Source organism: Lissotriton vulgaris, chromosome 1_1 (genome assembly GCF_964263255.1).
Source record: "Lissotriton vulgaris chromosome 1_1, aLisVul1.2, whole genome shotgun sequence".
Taxonomy (NCBI): domain Eukaryota; kingdom Metazoa; phylum Chordata; class Amphibia; order Caudata; family Salamandridae; genus Lissotriton; species Lissotriton vulgaris.
Genome location: NC_141685.1, coordinates 1,193,007,498 through 1,193,028,276, shown reverse-complemented (window position 1 = coordinate 1,193,028,276; position 20,779 = coordinate 1,193,007,498). Strand labels below are relative to the sequence as shown.

General features: G+C 47.2%; 1 protein-coding gene across 1 annotated transcript in view; it reads right to left on the bottom strand.

Moving 5' to 3' along the window:
• The window catches only part of LOC147748891 (myomegalin-like), a 1,575,921-nt gene that overhangs the window by 937,291 nt on the left and 617,851 nt on the right, over window positions 1-20,779 (bottom strand). The window contains exon 13 of the mRNA XM_086928761.1: window positions 14,415-14,594. Coding sequence (XP_086784887.1) covers window positions 14,415-14,594 — 180 coding nt within the window. The remainder of the gene's footprint in view (window positions 1-14,414; window positions 14,595-20,779) is intronic.

Below are 20,779 nucleotides of genomic sequence, written 5' to 3'. Positions count from 1 at the left end.
TGTGCTTTGGCTGCCAGAGTGTTTATCGTTGCAGGTAGGACTTTGGGTAATTCAGTGAGAATCCCAGATCGTGAAGAAGGTGAATGGTGTGGGACATGTGGGCGGCACACTGCTGGGCCGACTTTGCCTGGATTAGCCAGTCGTCCAGATAAGGGTAGACTTGAATGTTCTGTCTCCGTAGGTGTGCCGCCACTGTCGGCAGGCACTTTGTAAACACCCTGGGTGCTGTGGTGACTCCGAAAGGTAGGACCTTGAACTGGTAATGTTGATTTTGGATGGTGAACCTGAGGTATTTTTTGTGTGACGGGTGAAGCGGAATATGAAAATACGCATCCTTCAGATCTAATGTTGCGAGAAAATCTCCCTGACTGAGCAACGGTAGGACTTGCTGCAGTGATAGCATGTGAAAGTGCTCCGACAGAATGTACTGATTGAGGGGTCTGAGGTCCAGTATGGGTCTGAGGGACCCGTCCTTTTTTGGTATCAAGAAGTACAGTGAGTAAACTCCTGTGCCTCTTTCTTCCACAGGTACGAGCTCGATTGCTCCTTTTTGCAGCATGACGAGTACCTCCTGCTGCAATAAGTGCAAATGCTCTGTGGACATAGGACGGTGTCTTGGGGGTATGTTGGGTGGAGTGGATGTTAACTCCAGGCAATAAACGTACTGGATAAGCTGCGTCACCCACCTGTCTGTGGTGATGGACTTCCAGACTGGCAGGAACTGTTGAAGTCTCCCCCCGACAGGTGTTGTATGGTCGGGGCAGTGACAAGGCGTCACTGTTTGTTAGTGGCGGAAGACCTGGAGTTGTTGTTTCCACGACCTCTGATTTTGGCGCTGTTTCCACGATAACCACCTCTACTTTGTTTGGTGTATGTTGTTTGCGCGCCACCTTTATAGTACTGTGTGTTCTGGGACAGCTGGCCTCTGGAAACACCTCTATTGCTTGAGCGACGAAAAGAACCACCCCTGAACTGCTGCGACTGTAGAGCCCCCATAGACTTTGCAGTCTCAGTGTCTTTCTTGATTTTCTCCAAGGTGGTGTCCACCTCTGGGCCAAATAGATGATCAGGGTTTACTGTCTGATTTAGAATGGTGGTCTGTATCTCTGGCTTGAACCCGGAGATTCTGAGCCAGGCATGTCGTCTCAACATGACACTAGTGTTAACAGCTCTGGTCGCGGTGTCTGCTGCGTCCAGTGCACATTTGATAGAAGCATTTGATATGAGCTTCCCTTCCTGGATGAGCATCTCAGCCGCCTCCTTATATTCATCTGGTAGGTGCTGTAACAGGGTCTCAAGTGTGTCGTAATGGGCCCCGTCATACCTGGCTAAGAGTGCCTGAGTGTTTGAAATGCGCCAGATATTGGCCGCTTGAGCTGCTACCCTTTTCCCTGATGCCTCGAACACCTTAGATTCCTTATCTGGGGAGGAGCATCACCTGTTTGCGAATTAGCCCTCTTCCGGGCATTAGAAACAACAAGAGAGTCCAACGGCAACTGTCCCTTAATGTAAGTAGGGTCACCAGGCGCCGGTTTGTACTTTTTTTCAATCCTGGGGTTTATCACCCTGGCTCTTTTAGGCGCCTTAAATATTTCCCCAGCATGCTTCAAGACACCCTTCAACATAGGCAGAGTTTTGACAGTCCTCTCTGAGGTGGAAAAGGTGTCAAAAAGAAAGTCTACTTCAATGGGGTCAGCATGGAGCTGGACGTCATGATTCTTGGCTGCCCTTTCAATGAGGGCATTAAACGCTGCTGAATCCTCAGTAGGCGACGTTTTCACAGCATACACATGTGTCTGGGGCAGTGTGTGGATCACCTGGGTCAGCAGCATCTGCCCAGGGTTCATTTGTATCATCTGGATCAGTGTCCAGAGGATAGCTGTATTCGTCATTATCACCTTCCCCAGTGTCCACATCTGTATAATTGGGCGAGACATCATGGCCACGTGGAGATACATGTTCTACAAGAACAGGTGTTGTGGTAGAATCCTTCTTTTTTAGTGGTATTTTATAGAACTCCATTGGCTGTTCCGGGGCGATCTTTCATTTATAAAGAGAAAGTCTGCCTGTCTCGGCATCGATAAACTGTTCCTGTTGCTCTTCCAACGAGGATTGTCGATGCTTTGCGGCCGGGACCACAGTTGTCGGCTTCGGCACCGTGGACACCTTCTTGGGCACGTCGACGGCCATTTTAGGGACGAAAGCCTTCGGCACCACTTTCGGTGGCAGCGTGAAGTGGATGGGCGCCGACGTGTGTTGAGGTTTATCGGCAGGCTTCGAAGGTGGAGGATCCTTAGTCCCGACAGCCGAAGCCTTGTCCTTGATGCGCTTTAGGTAGTCTGCCACCTGCTTCGAGAAGGAGGCGGACGGCTGCGTCGACTCGACGGAATCCTTTGAGGCACCACCAGGCGTGGGCTCGGGGGTTGTACCGCTTTTGGCCTTGCCCGACCGACGCGGAGGCTCGAGAACCTTCTGAGCACCGAGTCCTTTGTCGGTGTCGACTGTCTTCGGCGCCGACTTGTTCGGGTCGACTGCCTTGACCTTTGCCTTTGGCGTGCTAGACTTCGTCTCGACGCCCTTCAGCGGTCTCTTCGGGTCGATAAAGCTCTTCTGCTTAGTCGGTGCCGACAGGTCCGAGGACTTCGAGCCGACCAAAGCAATACGCACTTTCGGTTTCGATGCAGTCACAAGTGCTTTTGGTTGCGTCGATACCGGAGCTTTCACTTTCGGTTTCGATTTCGCTGTTTGCGGCTCCTTAGACATGTCCGAAGCCGAGCCCGAAGGCGGGGCCGTAGAACTTAATGGAAGATCTTGGGTAAGGCCTAGTGGCGATCCCTCGACCTGAGCCTTATGAAGCGTTTTGGCCCCAGTGTCAGTTTGTGGGCATAGCTCCTCGCTCGAGCTATCTTCCAAGGCCCCAAAGGCCCCATCGTCGTCTCCTACTTCGTCGACGACGTCTTCCGCATCGAGCATCTCAACATCAGCGTTGTAGCTGGAGTTGACCTCCGACGCAGGATCCGACAGGTTCTCTCGAACCTCCCGCTCTGCTCCTTCATCATCCCCGGCATCGAAGATGTCCACTGGCTCCGGTGCAGTCTGCTGGGCTTCCTTGCGCGCAGCGCCTCGATGCAGAAGCATCTTCTTGGATCGAAAACCAGAACAAGCCATGCAGCTGGCTTCATCATGATCCGGCGACAGACACTTGTTGCACACCGGGTGGACGTCGATGTGGGGATATTTGGAGATGCACACGGGACATCTTTTGAACGGGCTCCGTTCCATGATGGGTCGTCGATAAGGCCTTTGGCGTCGACCGGGCCTTCAGCGTCGAAAAGCACGCGGCTCTTCTGGATATTCGGCTCGGGAACTGAGCTGGAACATAACTGGGCACCGAACGCAAGACAATACCGACGAAAAAACTAAAGGCCTTTTGGCCTTAAGAAACTTTTATATTGATTCCGACTTGAGTGAACCAATATGCATCCTAACCCAATGGTGGAAAAAAACAATCTGAGGATTGAGTCGATGCCCATGCGCACTGTAGTCCAGGGGAGGAGCCACCTATCTCGTGATACTTCGAAGACTCTTCCAGGACAACAATGTGCGATCATCCGGACCCAACACTAGGCGGCGATCTATGCACAGATATGAATTCAGCTGCCCACATGCCTCGATACTTGTGCGCCGCCTCTTATGGGGCCTGTCACGATGCCTGCTGTGACGGACCCTGGACCTAGAGCGATGCCTTGACGGAGATCTTGGTCTAGGAGAAGGTCTTGGACTGATAGGTGTTTTTGGCCGCACTGGAGAACGTGATCTGGCCGGAGATCTTGGTCTGGGTGAAACCCGGGGCCTCCGAGGAGACCTAGACGGTCTGGCCTGTGTTCTTGCAGTAGATGGAGAGTATGTGCGGGAGTAATCAGAGTCCGGACTACTATGACCGCCAGAGACAGCCCCCTGAGGACGATGAGGTACCAAGCTGCGCTGATCTGTCTGCAGATCTGGGGGAACGTTCCGGGTAGATCTCCACAATCTTTAATCTGGGAGAGGATGATTTGTCACCTGAAACCAGGGGACTCCACCACGACCATCACCTGATCCCTCGACGCTAAAAATTTCGACGTCGAAGACGTCTGTGTGACCAATGGCGTAGAGCTGGGTCTTGATGCTCTCGACGTCGATCGCCCACGACGTGAGGGGCTCGACTGCGAACCTCGACGTCGAGCCGGTGACTTCAACGTCGATATTCCTCTACGTCGGTCAGATGGGCAGCCTCCATGACGTTGTGTCGACGCCGACCCTCGACGTTGGCCTTCTTCGACGTCGTGTCGACGGCGACCTTTACTGGCGTCGCCTCGACGTCTACCTCCTTGACGTCGAATGGTGGGATCTGGAAGACCGTCTCGACGGCCACCCGCCAGCCGGCGGCGACCTGAAAGCCGTCTTAGCTCTCGACGCTGACTCCCTCGGAGGCGGCGGAGAGTGTCTCGACGTCGACGGAAGCCTCGACGTCAACGGAGACTTAGAGATGGTAGCAGCCACAGACTTCGAGTCCGAAGTGTGGCGTCTCGACGCCGACTTTCTTGACTGCGGTGGAGATCTTAGACGTTGTGATGGTGATCTGGACCTCTTAGACGGCGACCTCAACGGAGTTCTTCGACCTTCCTTCCTCTTTCTGGGGGCAGGAGAAGCGGAACAACGCCATTTTTGGTCATGCTTGCTTGCAGAGGAAGACCTGGGGACTGCAGGAGCACCCACCTGGTGACTTTTGTCTTTCTCCAGCATGGCATAAAATCGAATTCTCTCCCTGTCATAAAGAGTCCGTCTAGAAATGTTTTGACAGTGGTGGCACAGGTCAGGGTTGTGTGCAGATAAAAGGCACACAATACACACTGTGTGTGGGTCAGCCAGAGCCATCTTCTTGTCACAAGAAGGACATTTCCGGAACAAAGGAGGCCTTCTGACAGGAAATTCTTGTGGGTTACCACAAAAAATCAATTTAGAAGCCTTAATAAGCCAGAAGATGTCAAATTTTGTGAGAAAAATCTCTCAAACTCACAATTTCAATTAAAAACTAAAGAGCTCAAGCTCCAGGATCCTCACAGAAGGAGCCGGAAAAAAGAACTGACCCAACTGCCACCTGTGGTGCACCATGGGAGCAGGGGGGTCGCTTTCAGGTCTTAAAGGCACGGTACCCCTACACTAATGCCTTAAAGGCAAGGTGTCCGTTTTCTTTGTTGCTTTATACTCTACTGCAGCCTACTGGCAAATGCCTGCAATTACAGGTTTTTCATATGGCAATAAAGGATTGTTGTATGTAAATGTTTACTGCTCTCTCTTTCTTCCTTAGGGGTTGGGAGAGTACTACTGTGTGTATGCTAATTTATGTAATTTTGCGGCAATTTTGCCAGTTGGGAAATGTTTTAGGCTACAAATATATGTTTTCACATATATATACATATATATTTATATGTATTTTCTATATGCTCCGGGATCCCGCACATAGGCGGGGATTATTCATAGATTATGACTATTGATGAGTTTCCCTGGATGAGAACATATCTTTCACACCAGTTACCGGTGTGAAAGGTATACGATTCCAAGGTGTTTGATACCAAACACAATATGTTTCTATGCAGCCGTTTGAGACAGCATTTACCGCGAGGTTATAATGCACCTCTACCTATATGTCCGGCTGAGTCACAGACAACTCGGGAGAATGGTCTCTGAAGGCTGCAGGGAGGCACCCTCTCACTAAAAACCCAGCACTCTGCCTTCAGGATTGAGCAGGCCTGCTTTAGGGGTGACTTATAAGTTTTAAGTGTAGTGACCTATACATATAGTGCACCTATATCTAAAGTAAGTGGTGCACGCACCATTTTACTCAGGTTGCAGTAACAGACCTGTAGTTCCACTATGCATGGCCTCTCGTCGGTGGCATAATACATGCTTCAGCCCATGAGAGGCCTCTGGGGTACCTATGTCCTGAGTTAAGAATTCAGTGTTGGGTCTCAGGCTTAAGACCCGTGAGCCTCAACCAAGCGGAGCGCCTGGCGCAGAGTCCATGCGCGTAACCATGCGTAGACAAGTCAGAAGCATCAGCGGCTGCACTAATCACCTGGTTAGCTACTAGCCCACCTTCATGTAAGATCTCCAGAAAATCGTGTTTGTCTTCTTTTGGAAGCTTCTCTGCGAAACGAGACATGGAGTCCCATAGGGCACGGTCATAGCGACCCAGCAAAGCTGAAGCGCTGGCGACTTTCATGTAGGAAGCAGAGGTGGCACACATTCTGTTTCCTACTGAGTCCATAGCCTTACTGTCTTTATCCGGCGGCACAGAAGATGACGCCGCTCCTTTTTGGTTCTTACGTGCTGCTGAGACAATTAGAGAATCCGGTTTTGGCTCAGCCCTCAGAAAGAACGGATCATTGTCCGGTGCTTTATATTTCTTAGCGATCCGAGAAGGAATGGCTCCCAATGCTGCTGGAGTTAAGAACTTGTGTTCCGCTGGCTCCAACAGACCTGGCACCAGAGGAAGTAAGGGCCTTGACGTTAGCTTTTGGTGCAAAGTCTCGAAAATGACCGTCGTCTTGGTGGTAGAGACCGGCATTTCGATATTAAGTTTAGCTGCTCCACGACAGAGAACCTCATTAAATGTAATCACGTCATCAATCAGTGAAATCCTACTTGGAGGAGTTGATGACAGTGTTGGCGAATTGCCCCTTTTCGAATTTGTAGATCTTGTAGAGGATCTAGTATCGCACCTTTTCGAAGAATGGCGGCGTGATGATCTAGGCGAAGGTGAAGACCGCCTCCTCACTGATGGAGACTTTCTCGGAGGAGTACGCTCACGTCTTCTCGGAGAGTGCACAGACTGTCTTTGAGGAGATCTTGATCTTGAAGCAGGTCTTGCAGACACAGGAGATTTGGAATTAGATCTTGGAAGATTTATTTTCCTTATCTTCCAGTCTCTAATCTCCCCCAGCCAGCGCGGCGAGATATTAGTTGCCGGCTAAACAGGTGAAGGTGCTCTCGAGGGCTCTGGAGAGACTTTCACAATCTGTAGTTCAGAGGAGGAAGAGGAACTCCCAGAAGACACAGTGTGAGCCGTAGACCGTTCTTTAGACACCGTCCTAGGCTCCTTAGGTGCAGGAGACGCCGACGACGACCTCCTCGACGACGATCTCCTCAACGGCGATCTCCTCGTCGGCGTCGATTTCCTCAGCGTCGATTTCCAGGGCGGCGATTTCCTCGGTGTCGATTTCCTCGGCGGCGATTTCCTCGACGGCGATGGTCTCTTAGGCGTCGACGTCATGCGCCTCAACGGCGATGGATTCCTTGACGTCGTGTGCCTCGACGCCACCTGGATTGGGCTCTTCGACGTCGAAACCTCTGCTGGCCGGTTCGACGTCGACGTCATGGCACCTCTCAACGGCGACCTTGACTTATGTTCCGAGCCTCGCGGCGGCGACCGTCGACGTCGATGAGACGACGTCGAGTCCCGCCCTCTTGCAGTCGTAGGCGAGCCAGACCTGGATCGTCTACGCTCATGTCTCTTCTCACCTTGCTTAGACGGCGTGATCTTCTTCGACGGCGAAGGATTCCTCGACGTCGACGGTGACTGCGATGGTGATTTCTATGCCGATTTTGAACACAGAGGTACCTTAGAAGAAGATCTGTCCCTCGATGCAGTAGGGGACTGATGTTTTCTCTTCTTCCCTTTGTCTTTGCACGCTTTGTGCTGCGAAGAAGGCCTCTTGGAATGAACATCTTCTCTTCCACTTACAGTTTCTCCTCTGTCATACAGGGACTGAAGCCTGCTCTTGAGACTTCAGTTAGACAACTTACTGCAGTTGTAGCAGAGTTCTGGCTTGCGAGAAGATGGTAAACATGCTACACAGACCGAATGAGGGTCTGACTTGGCCATTTTCTTACCACAGGCCGGACACTTAACAAACAAGGCCGGCATTATGACTGGAAAAATAGTCAAAAACCAGGAAAAAATTGTTGAATTAGTCAAACAATGACTAAAGACGTCGAGTAAAGACGAAAAAAATAGAGAAATACCAGAATAAAGTGATAAAATATCACAAACTGGCGAGCTCAATGCTCCAGGATCCTCACAGAAGGAGCCGGAAAAAAGAACTGACCTAACTGTCACCTGTGGTGCATGATGGGAGCCTGGAGGCTCATGGAGGTCTTAAAGGATTATGTGACGGCGCAGCCATTTACTAAATGAAGGAACAGGACATACCAGTCTGGGGCCCACTGGAGGGCTGGAATTGGTTCTTGGAATGTTTTTCTGCACACAAACCTACTTGAAGGTAATAATGAATTCAAAAACGAACTACATGTCCCAGCGTGCACCTAATGAAAATCAGTTGATGAAATGAGGCACACCCGAGGCCAGGTAATTATTTCAAAAGGCGCAGGGGACTGTGGGAACTCTGAACAGTGCTGCAGAAAAAAATGCCTCTGAGGAAAGAGCACGAAGGCTCTGAAACGCGTCAGGCAGAAGAACAGAATGACACTGGAAGGGTATTGCCTGCTCCCATGTAAATAAATGATTTTGTGAAAATCCGTGGCTGGAGGAGTGCGTCTCTTAATGCAGGGGCATCTTTGAAGGATATATATATATATATAGATATATATATAGATATATATATATATATATATATAGATATATATATATATTTTTTTTTTTAATGTGTTTTTTATATATATATATATGTAGATATATGCATATTATTGGCTATTGCTCCGGGGACGCACGTGGGCGGGACTATTCAGTATGTATGACTATTGATGAGTATCCCCTGGAAGAGAACAGTACATTTATATCATGGCAATGCTGCATACAGCAAAAAAGATGCTGCCCGCCAGCCACACATAATCCTAGACATCACTCCAGTCAGCTCAAAATGACCTTTCAAATCTGCAATTCTACGAGCGACACTCCCTCCTGCCAATGTCCCATACAACCTGGATAAGTTTACATAAGAGAAATGATTTTAGACATGATTAATAATAACATTTCGGTGCCCAGGATATGATGTGCTATTTGCTCAGTCTATCCCAGTTGGCACATGTCCACGTTCCAGCTGAGAGGCAGGTTGTACCTGCACTGCTGCCGTATAGTGTTTGAACGGGCATCAAATATCCCTAGGGCGGGACGTTCTAGGAAGCATGGTGGAGTATAGATCATAGTTGCAATACGCAAGACTATCTAGTCAACCTTTTAGTGTTGGGCAGATTTTCGCCCCCATTTAATTGCAATTTCCCTCTTAGCCAGAAGTAACCCTATGGCGGTAAATTTCCAGACTGCCTTTGGGATGTTTGCCATATTCCCCAGCAATGCCACCTCAGGGCTAGGCTCAATGTCTAACTCTCTCATTTCCCCAAGTGTTTGGAAAATTGCGGCCCAGAAAGTTTAATTTTTGCCACAGTTCCAGGAAAGATAGGCAAAATCCGCATGTGGGGATTTGCACTTCAAGCAACAGTGGGATCTGATTGAGTCAAGTCTGTGTGTCATCTCAGGGGTAATGTATGTTATACGCAGGAATTTAAAATGAAACAATTCGTGCCGACTGTTTAGGGATATCAATCTTAGTCTGGCCGCAGCATGCTGCCCATTGATCATCCGTGATGGAATGCCCCAGATCCTCTTCCCAGGAAGCCCTTATTTTAGCATAATTTATGGTAATTGTGTCTGCACATGCCCTTTACATCTTGGAGACTAAGTGTTGTTCTCCCCCTCACCCACCGAGCTATCTAGAACAGCAGAGTGGGGAGTGAACGGTGCAGGTTCTAAAGGGAATCCAGGAACAGTTGCTCTCAATGCGGACTGCAAATGGTTAAGAACAAATTTGTCCATGAATGAAGCATCTGTAAACCTATCCCCTTCCGAAACAGAAAATATGTCCCCTCCAATGTACAAGTCCCCAACCGAGTGAAAATTATACTTGGAAAGCGTACATTGCACTATCTTTTCCCCTGTGATCGATATCCAGCGGTTATTGGGAATCGGGAGACCCTAATCAGTTTCTGCCAGGCCAACTGGTAGTGGAGACCATTTAGATGTCCTTCGGGTTTCGCAGGAAGCCCTGAGGTAGTACAGCATTAAGTGTGTCGGGTAGGACCAAATCTGCTTCTGGCCATAGGTACAGGATCCTGGCATCCGAGTGGAACCAGGAATGTGCATAGCTGCATTGTGCCTCTAAATAGTATAGCTCAAAATGAGGAACTCCAAACCCTGCCCTATGATAAGCAGTGTCATTACCTCCCAGCGGACCCTAGATTGTTTACCTCCCCAAGTCAGTCAGATGAGGTGGGTTTGTAATGTCTTGAAGAACCTATTCGTTAGTGGGATAGGGAGAAGGTGAAATAGATAGGAATTTGGGGAGGAGAATCATTTTAATCAGTGCTACACGTTCTGCAATTGAGAGTGGAAGTCATAGCCATCTGTCAACCTGCATTTCAAGTGAGTGTACAGACTTGCCATAATTTAGTTTAATAATTTCGGAGGTGTCCAAATGGATATTAATCCCCAAGTATTTCACTGAATCCTTACCCCTGGCAAGTGGAAACTCGCATTCCCATCTCTTGGTGCTTGCAGTAAGGGGAAATATCACTGACTTGTGCCAGTTTATCCAGAGGCCAGAGAATCTGCTAAATCGAATAATCTCTCTGACGGATCCAAGTTAGTCTGTGGGTCACGCACATAGAGAATAATGTCATCTGCGTATAATGACACCAGAAGGGGCCCTGTGTTGAATTGGAGCCCTCTCTGCAGATGGCGTTCCTGAAACTGTCTGACAAGTGGATCCATTGCCAGTATGAACAGGAGTGGCGATAGGGGGCAGCCCTGTTGAGTGCCTCGAGATAAAGTGAAGGAGAGAGATTGTGTGTCATGTATGCGAATCCTGGCAGTGGGAGCAGAGTATAGGAGGGCCGTGAGCTCAACGAACCCCTTGGGCATGCCCAGTCTGCACATTGTAAATAGTAAAAAGGGTCACTCTAAGGAGTCAAAGGCTTTCTCCGTGTCTAACAGGACTGCTGCAGCTGGAACCGCCTGGTTAATTTGATGTTTTACAGCAAACAGCGTGCATAAATTCAGGGAAGTAGATCTATAGGGCACAAAAACAGATTGAACTGGGGATATTATCTTGTCCAATAGTAGGGCGAGTCGCAGTGCAATCATTTTTGCAAACATTTTGTAGTCTAAGTTTAGTAATGACAACGGCCTATAAGACCCGCATAACAAAGGGTCTTTGCCGGGTTTGGGCAGTAAAACAATCACTGCATCTCAAAGAATGGGAGGAAGTTGCTTCCGTTCCAGTGATTCATTATAAACCTCGAGAAGATGAGGGACCAATATATCTTTTTACATTTGATGAAAATCAACCGTAAAGCCATCAAGGCCAGGGGCAGTGGAGCCATTCAACGCATCAATCGCGCTGATGACTTCATCTGAGGAGAAAGGTTCAGAAATCTTGCATGTATTTTTCCATGTAGACCAAAGCAATCTCAAAAAAATAGTCTTCTTGGTCTGCAGAATTGTGCACAACTTTGGACGCATATAATGATCTCAGAGCTCACAGTGAACTTCATTCGAGGGCAAGCAGAGGAGAATGAGGTGTCTTCTTTCACCTGTTCTTCTGGCTCTGAGGTGCCAAAGTTGATTACCTCTGGGCTGGTGTGCAGACAGGTTGTTCAATTCAATATTGTCCACCTCCACTTCATCTGTACCGAGCGGGTCCACGTCTGTAGGATGTCTGCCGTAACATCTATGGACTGCAGCTAAATTGTGATGTATGCCCAACTTCAGTTCTTTTCCTGACAGGGTGTTTTCTTGCTGTGAAAAGCTAAACAGAAGGTACTCTCTGCGTTCTTGTGTGTGGAGAAAGATACAAATAACACACCCTGTGTGGATGGGTCATGGAGTACTTTGTGCCACACTCAGGGCACTTTTCGAAGGGTCTACATTCCTTTAATCTGAATGCCCCTCATTCTCTGGTGTCAATGAATAGTGGGGAAGCGAAGCCCTGGTCATTGGGAAACCCTGTCTTCTTTTGCTGAATCCCAGATATTAACCAAAAATGGATTACCTCTGGGCTGGTGTGCAGACAGGTTGTTCAATTCAATATTGTCCACCTCCACTTACGTCTGTACCGAGCGGGTCCACGTCTGTAGGATGTCTGCCGTAACATCTATGGACTGCAGCTACATTGTGATGAATGCCCAACTTCAGTTCTTTTCCTGACTGGGTGTTTTCTTGCTGAGAAAAGCTAAACAGAAGGTACTCTCTGCGTTCTTGTGTGTGGAGAAAGATACAAATAACACACCCTGTGTGGATGGGTCATGGAGTACTTTGTGCCACACTCAGGGCACTTTTCGAAGGGTCTACATTCCTTTAATCTGAATGCCCCTCATTCTCTGGTGTCAATGAGCAGTGGGGAAGCGAAGCCCTGGTCATTGGGAAACCCTGTCTTCTTTTGCAAAAATCAAGAAAAACCAATAGAGATACTGATAATGTGTTTCTCTCAAGGGCGAGTTTTGAAGCCCTGGCAGTACATGACCACACCCAAGGTCAGAGAAAAGTAATCTCACAGTGTAGTCGGTGCCCATTCACATTGCCAGCTAAGGGTGGAGTGACATACTACCTCGAGACTGGAAAATACTTCTTAAATAAAAACAATTTACAGCATCCAAGCCCATCACTAGATAGCAGGAGTAGGCAGAGCATGGGTATCCACAGCCACACATGCTAAGAACACTTACTTCTTCTTTAGCATCAACAGATTCACAAGCTTGAATCAGAATTGCAAACAATACACATTACATATAATGTCCATAAGAAGAAGTAGGTGGGTAACGGAGCTAGTGTTATTGGATAAGGATGTCAAGAACTGCTTGACCATCAGGCAACTCTGGCTAGCTCTCTATACAGGCAGTAAAGCTGGGTAAATATATGCTGACTTTTCCATGTGGTTGCTTGGCCTATGTCGCAATTAGCTACACTTGTGTACAGAACAAATGTAGCCAGCACACTTGTGAGTTGGCTGTAATGCCTCTTGTAACAGGCACAATTTTTCTGTCATAGAAAAATGTGTTACATTACGAGATCCATCTGTCAGTGCCCTTCTGCCGGGGTGACCAAAGGAAAAGCAATACTGGTCCAAAAGCTGAAAATAAATTCTCAGTACTGGCAATGGATAAATGTCACAACGTGGCAGATATCCAATGAATGCAGGGATTTATCTACCGAAGAAATATAATTTATAAAGAAAATCAGTAGAACAATGGATTAACTGAAATTAAAGTCTGGGGACATTTTGGGATAAATATCTTTAACCGTACAACGGTAAAGGCCTGAATTGCACTCATATGTTATGCACATACAGCGCTATATAAGGGCATAGCAGTTTTTAATTATGAACAGGGATGTGCTTTAACTGAGTTGCATGTACATTTTGTTTTCTAGAAACATCAGTTATTCACCATGTGAAATGGTGATTGATCAGTGCTTAACGCTGGATCACATATCTAGGGGCTCCGCCAGGATGAGCGATGATATTTTGGGCAGGCCACAGTATTATTCAAGCATGTATTGCTCTCATAGATCCCGGTGTCTCGCTCTACATTCCAATTTGACCAAGCGGTTTCTTCTCAGTCATATTTTGATAAACCCGCATCCCCCTTATTGAGATTACTATTTATACTTTGATAGGATTTTACTCTTCACCGTCTCTAGCAAACTTTGATTCAAGTACTGATGAGGATCCCTTTATGTATGTGGAAGGAAACGCAGTTGACCAACTAAGCAGACTTGTTTTAATAATTATGTTGAATATACAGGATGCTTATAGATTTTGAATTGTGATACTTTAATTGTGTTTTTGAGTCACTTTTGCATGAGTACCTAGCACGTTTGTTGTACCTCACAGTCACTTATCTACTTGTAAATTGTTTTTTTTATTTGCTTTATTAAAACACTTATTTTTGGAACACATATTTTATCCATGAGCTGGAGTTTAACTTATCTATTGAGGTCCCCTGTTTCTAGAAAAATTGCTAATTTACCCAGGGGCCTAAGGATCCCGGTTAACCTTGCTTTATGAAACACAGTATGTCCATAATGTGGCACAATACAATTTAAGCACACTGTTGTTCACTTAGGACAATGTTTTCTGAATGCAGGATAATTTATGGACACAGAGCATTTATGAGGCATCAATGGCACGTTTTTTGTAAATCATTTACATTTTCAGAGATCACACTTTTTTTCATAGGTGCAAGTCCATGTTTGACCTCAAAAGGTCTGGGAATGAGCACCAGCAGTGGCTGTCTGGAGATGCAATCACAGTAAGCACATTAATGATAATAGTACATCAAATGTTGGATAGAAGTCAGACCTCAAGTTCTTTGTGCCGTTCATGAAGAGATGTCTGTAGCTGCTCAATGAATCGCTCCCTCTCCTTCGAAGATCTGTTGTATTTCACTTCCATTTCTTGCTTCAACAACTGGAGATGCTTCACGGTTGTGGAAATCTGTTGTATTTCAAAGTCCTTCAATTTGAGCGCGCTGCTCATACTCTACCACACACAAGAATGGCATGATATAAGTTATCTCAGGATGGTTTCAGAAATAATGTCCACAAGACAACACAAACATATTGTTACTGTAAATAGGGGGGCATTCTCAACGTTTTAAAATATGCATTTGTACATTTCGAACAACCAGGAGCATTGGATAATTTCACGCAGGGAAGTTGCAGAACTTTTCTTTTTACAATCGAAGAGCTCTGATGTTCCTACTTAGTCAAGATTCAGTGCCTCGACACGGAGGCATGGAAACTCAGTCTCTTACCTCAGATTAGCAGCCCTCCCCGTGGTGCTGTGGGTAGAAACAAGGCCACCATCTCACATGATACAGAAGCCATTCATCTGCAGCGCTTTGCAGTAGAGATCCTTATCAAAAACATGTATCACGGAATCAGTCTAAGGTTATCGTTCAGTATTGGTAAGGATCACATTTAAAGCACATTTATTTGTGCTCAAGAAGAAAAAGTTACTGGTCCCAGGTAACTGAGGAAAATATGCTGTCGTACAGACCAAGAACATAAGTGTACTCTCAGGAGAGTTATTTACTGTCCTTATATAACATCAACACACTTCCAACCAAGAAACGTAAAAAGGAAGGTGCCCAAACACAAGATTTCTCAATGTATGCTTTCACGATCTAGAACAATATTTCTGATACATCAAGTGCACCTCTTTGCCCCTGCCTGCAAAAATAGTTCAAAGACCCAACTCTACTCTACTAGGAGTGCATCATTCATCCTCAATCCATCAAGAAGGATCGTGCTGCCTCCCTGATCACCAGCTTTACTGCCTTGCTCCTAATGTTCAACTAGTTCTACACCAGGGTTATCCATAATAAATGCAAGAACACCGGATTAATGCCAGATTTTCAGAAGATCAAACAAAAGATACAATTACAAACAATAGATATCAGTCAGTGTTTATCCCTGGTCTAAACTGGAAAGCATTCTTTTGTCCAATCTCAAGTCATTCTGCAACCATCTATAAGATCTGCATTATAGCGCTGAAGATGTGCTACTACCTGCACACACAAATATTAAATCTACACCTGACCCTTCCTACACAGTACTACAAGTATTATATTAGTCCGTTTTACCCGGCAGATCCTTCAAGCAAACCTGTTATAATTACAACACAACAGAAAAATAAAACTTGAGTGAACTCTTGTGTACACACACAGTATATATTCGTTTCCACCTTAAGGTAGCCGCTCTCTGGAGTGGCGGGTGCTGCGGAATATATATAACCTACTGGCAATATCCTGTAGGTAGTTATAGTTAGGGCCAACTTTTCTCATAGACTAAGCATTTCTTGTTTTGCTAATAACTTTGCGCCATTTGACGAATCTTCCTGAAATTTTCAAAACGAGTATAGAAGTTACTTCATCTGCTGTTCGGAAGGTTTTCGGGTGATTCGTTAAGCAGGAGCCAAGAACAAGGGGGATCCCAAAACCAGGGGAAGACGGAATGGCTTGCGGGTGGCGGGGAGGGGCGCAGGGGTGGGGGTATCGCAGGGATGTCACTGCGCACTTTTGAGTGGGAAACCTTCTCATGACCTGCTCCGAGAGCAGAAGAGCCCCGACTGCAAAGCAGCAGGAAGCATAAAATAATAGTAATGCATAGTTATTATCCTTTTATATTTCTAAAATGTACGCCACGCACTACTTAAAAGCAGTGGGCGATGCTCCTCCGCCACAGCGGAGGAGCCGCCACTGCCCAAAATGCTTTTCCCCCATGCAATGCATATGGGGATATTGCATTTTTTTTAACACAACTACAGCCCAAACTGCTGAATGGAATCACACCGAATTTGGCAGAAAGCTAGATCTTGGGTCAGAATGAGTGCTTTTTGTAAGTTGGTGTGCATCTGTTCAGCAGTTTTGGAGTAATTAAAGAAAGAAACAAATAAATATCTCGGGACACAGAATCACAGGCAAAGCAAGGCCCCGATTGCCTGGCCGCAACCTGATAGGAATTATGTTTCTCGGTCAGCCTGCAGTGGAGAGGGGGGTGTACGGAGATCAGGGGTGCATCGGTCGGGGGGGATGAAAAATAGCACAAGGACATAATGGAGAGGCTTGTGAGGGAGTCCACATGGGCAAAAAATTGCCCAATTTCTTTGTGAGGCCGAACCGTGGGTCTTCCATGGAGCTCAGTGCGGCCCTCCGGGTAACTCCACAGCAGATCCACTGATCCCAAAACCAAGAGGAAAAAAATACACCCACTCACACACCAAACCCCTTCCGTGCACAGCCACATGCGGTTTATATTACTTTACGTTTAAAAAAAAAACATTAGAAATTCACAGAAAAACAAAAAGTTATGAGGACATAGTTAGGCTGACGTTTTAACCTCACAAAACCATAATAATTCAGCAGTAATGGTTATACTCATAGTTCTACTTAACTGACGAGACTATAACTCATGCCATTGATTAACTTTAGACTACAAGTTAAAGTTTAACATAAGTATAAGAAAATAAGCTACTTACCTGTAACTGTAGTTCTCCAGTACTGGAATCTTTCATAGATTCACATGTTTGAATCATTCCCTGTCGTCGAGATGGGAGTCCCAGGGTACATTAAAATAGCTATGCAAAGTTAAACAGGCGAGAAAGTCCCTAGGCCCTATAGTTTTGTAACATATCATAGCCTTTTTAAAAAAAGAGACCAAATTTGTATTCAGCTAATTAGGTTGCCCTGCCCTCTAGAACAACCCTGTGAGGAGCTCCATTCCCTCTGATTTTTTACAGCACGTCGTGTTATAAGGCTCTACTGAGCTCTGCTTAGTTATCTACACTTTTCATGGATTGAAAATCATATTCTGCTTCAGGAAATATACAGATTACACTTTAACATCTGCTTGGGTTTGTATTTCTGTCTTTTTTATTCTGACTTTGTCGAGTCATATAAGGAAAAGAAGAGCTTTTTCAGAGCCTGTGGTTTTTTAACATTTCAGTCTTTTTTTTTTTTTTTAAAGAGACCAAAGATAGGTTTCAACAAATCAGGTTTCCCTGCCCTCTAGAACATCCCTGTGAGGAGCTCCAATCCTTCAGATTTTCAAAGCACTATTGTAAGAGATACACTCAGAAAAAAGAGAGAAAGGTGAGCTTCCTCAGGGGAGGAGGGTGGATAGCATGTGAATCTGTGAAAGATTACAATATGTAAACATAGACTAACTTATATAAATACATATACTGTTTTGAGGAGTAAGGACCCTAAGGAGATATATATGTATACAGTCAGGATCCAAAAAAGCGTACAGGGCACTCACAGGGTTGCTTAAAACATGCATTTATTCCCTTTAGCAGACGCGTTTCGGCGAAAGATTCACCTTCCTTAATGCCGGAATGCATGATTGAACCATACAGCATTGTAAGTTCATTCAAATATTGGGAACATCATCCTCTTTGGTGGATTACTGTACTGAAAAAAAGAGAGGACTACAAACCGTTTTTCTCCAAGACAGCTGTCATACTTGACAATGTTCGTATCTATTATACCACTGATCATTCAGGCTCCAATGCCTTCACATCCATCTCATTTCAATAGGTAAGTATGCTATATAATCAATAGTTACAGCTTGCCAGTATGTTCAATTTTTGTTCCTGCCACACTCTGGCTAAATGCTGCATGTTGCCTCCCCTCGCTTGTCACTGGATATTGCACCAAGATGAAAACCGCAGGCGTCGGTCTTATTACTGAGTTCCATGAATTTGTATATGTGGGGTGTGGGCTTCGGCGGGCCGGAATAACAGGCGGGGAGGCCAGATATAGTGCGCTATGTTTAGCGAGTTTTATTGTGGACACATGTAGGTGGTGGTGATAAGTCTCTGAACAAAGGGGACCGATGGGGTTCTTTGGCGAAGTCTGAGGTAGAGAAGACGTCCGGTCAGGGAGGGAAGTGGAAGACGTCCTGCCGCTGGGCTGTTGTCGTCAGGATGGTGTAAGTCTTCCTTCTCTGTAGTGCCGTAGGGTCCTTGACTTCTGTTGGTGGGCCTCGGAGGTTTGGGGCGAGAGAAGAAAGAGGGCCGTTAGTCTTTCGCTCCTCTCAAGATTGGTAGCTGCCACCGACACCGGGAAGTGAGGATACGGAAAAGGGATAGTGAGGGACGGGTTAAACGGGGAGGTGGAAGAGGCCGACAAACAGGAGGGAAGACAAGGGGTCGACAGGGTGCTCCCAGTGAAGAAGGGGGGGTCTATCTATATATATATATACAGTGCTCTCGTGCTCAGATAGGTGCAGCGCTATACTATTTACACTAATTACAACTATCTACAAGCGGCACACGGAGACGGATGACGGTTACTCACGTGGCCCGCCGCAACTCCCTGGTGAGTTGCGGCCGCTCTCCAGCCACCTCCTGAGGACTCCACCAGTCCTCAGACCACACGTCGCCGTCGGCGTCCTCCTCCGCTTCTTCCGCTTGGTTCTCCGACTCCTCGCTTCTCTCTCTCAGCTCCGGTTCCTTCCTTGCTGCCTCCTGCCACGAGTCCGCGGGTTGGAACCCCCTTCGTTGTGGTTCGCCGGTTTTTCTATCTTTCGGGATGTAGTCGGGGGCGGGACTTCCGGGTTCAGGAAGGATTACTTCCGGTGGTCCGTCTTCCGGGTTCTGACCTCGGCGTACCTGCAGAGGGAGAGAGAGAGAAGAAGTCCTATGGAGAGGGAACATGTCATCTTCTAGGTTATACGGACTCATCCCCGCGCGAGGATGCCTCTCCGTTAAGGCAGGTACCGTGGCCTTTCCACAGTATAGTTCACTTCTTTGTTAGATGGTGGGATACTCTTTCAGTAGGATGTAAGGCCACACAATGAAGTCAAATAAGGCGCACACTCAGGAGATGTTTCTAGTGCAGGTTTATTCGCCACTGGTTAATAAACCTGCACTAGCAACATCTCCTGCATGTGCGCCTTATTGGACTTCATTGTGTGATATATATATTACCTACTGGCGGTCGCCACTAGATAGTTATAGTTAGGACCTATTATCCATAGGAAATCCGCAACATTCTATTTGGAATAACTTTGGCGCCGGTTGACGAGTCTGCGCGAAGTTTCCCAAACTTTTGGCATGCTCTGGTCAGCTCCTATCCTGAAAGTTTTACGATGATTCATCAAGCGGGGGGCGAGAAAAAAAGGGGGGCCCCAAAACACGTTTTCCCCATGCAATTTCCCATAGGACCTTTAGCCGCAGCTACAGCCCGAACTACTGAACAGTATTACACCAAATTTGGCAAAGAGGTAGTCCTTGGTTCAGACTCGTGCCTTTTGCTAATTTGGTGTAAATCCGTTCAGTAGTTCCTGAGAAAATGACAGTTAAAAGTACATATATATCTATGGGCGCGGTGGATCCCCATACTATCCGCGTACCCTACGTGCAGCCTACAAGCACCCTGCCGTGCACGAGCTGAATGCTAATTGTCTGACAACTGTCAAAATCAGGAAGCGTTGGCAGCCATCATGTGCCTCAGTAGAACCAAGGCACAAGAAAACCAAAACAATCGCAGCAAAACGCGAAAAGGGGGCAGGGTAGACACACCCTAACCCCCTAGGCCTGCTCAGGGGGTCCCACAAGGACCCCCAGGGCCCCAAAAGTGTTTTTTTTTTTTTAAATCGCAGGATGCGCGTAGGATCCGCGCATCCTACAGATAAAAAAGAAAGAAACGCGATCTCCCGCGCTAAATATTTAAATTTGCCCCTGGGGGGACCAAATCCCGGGGGCATTTTTAAAACAATAGTGTGAGGGGGATCCCTATCCCCCCCACACTGCCCCGGGGACCGTCACCCCCCAGGGCTGTAACTTAATATATGCGGGGAGCTCACGCCCCCCCCCGGGCTTGTTTAAAAAGGTGGGGGGCTTTCAGGCCCCCGCAGCCCCGGGGACCGCCACCCCGGGGCTTCAAACAAATGGGTGGGGGGGCTCTCAGGCCCCCCCAGCCCCGGGGACCACCGCCCCCAGGACTTCAAACAAATGGGTGGGGGGGGGAACCTGCTCTCTCTTCGAAATAGGAAAGCAGATTGCATTTCCATATGGGGAGCAGCATGTTAGCTGCTCCCCATGTGGAAAAGCAATGCCGGCTCCTGCAGGATGCGGGATGCCGGCTGGGACTGTGGGGGGATTGGGGACCCCCCCACGGTCCCCAACGGAGTGGGCCAGCACGGGGGATGGCGTCGCAG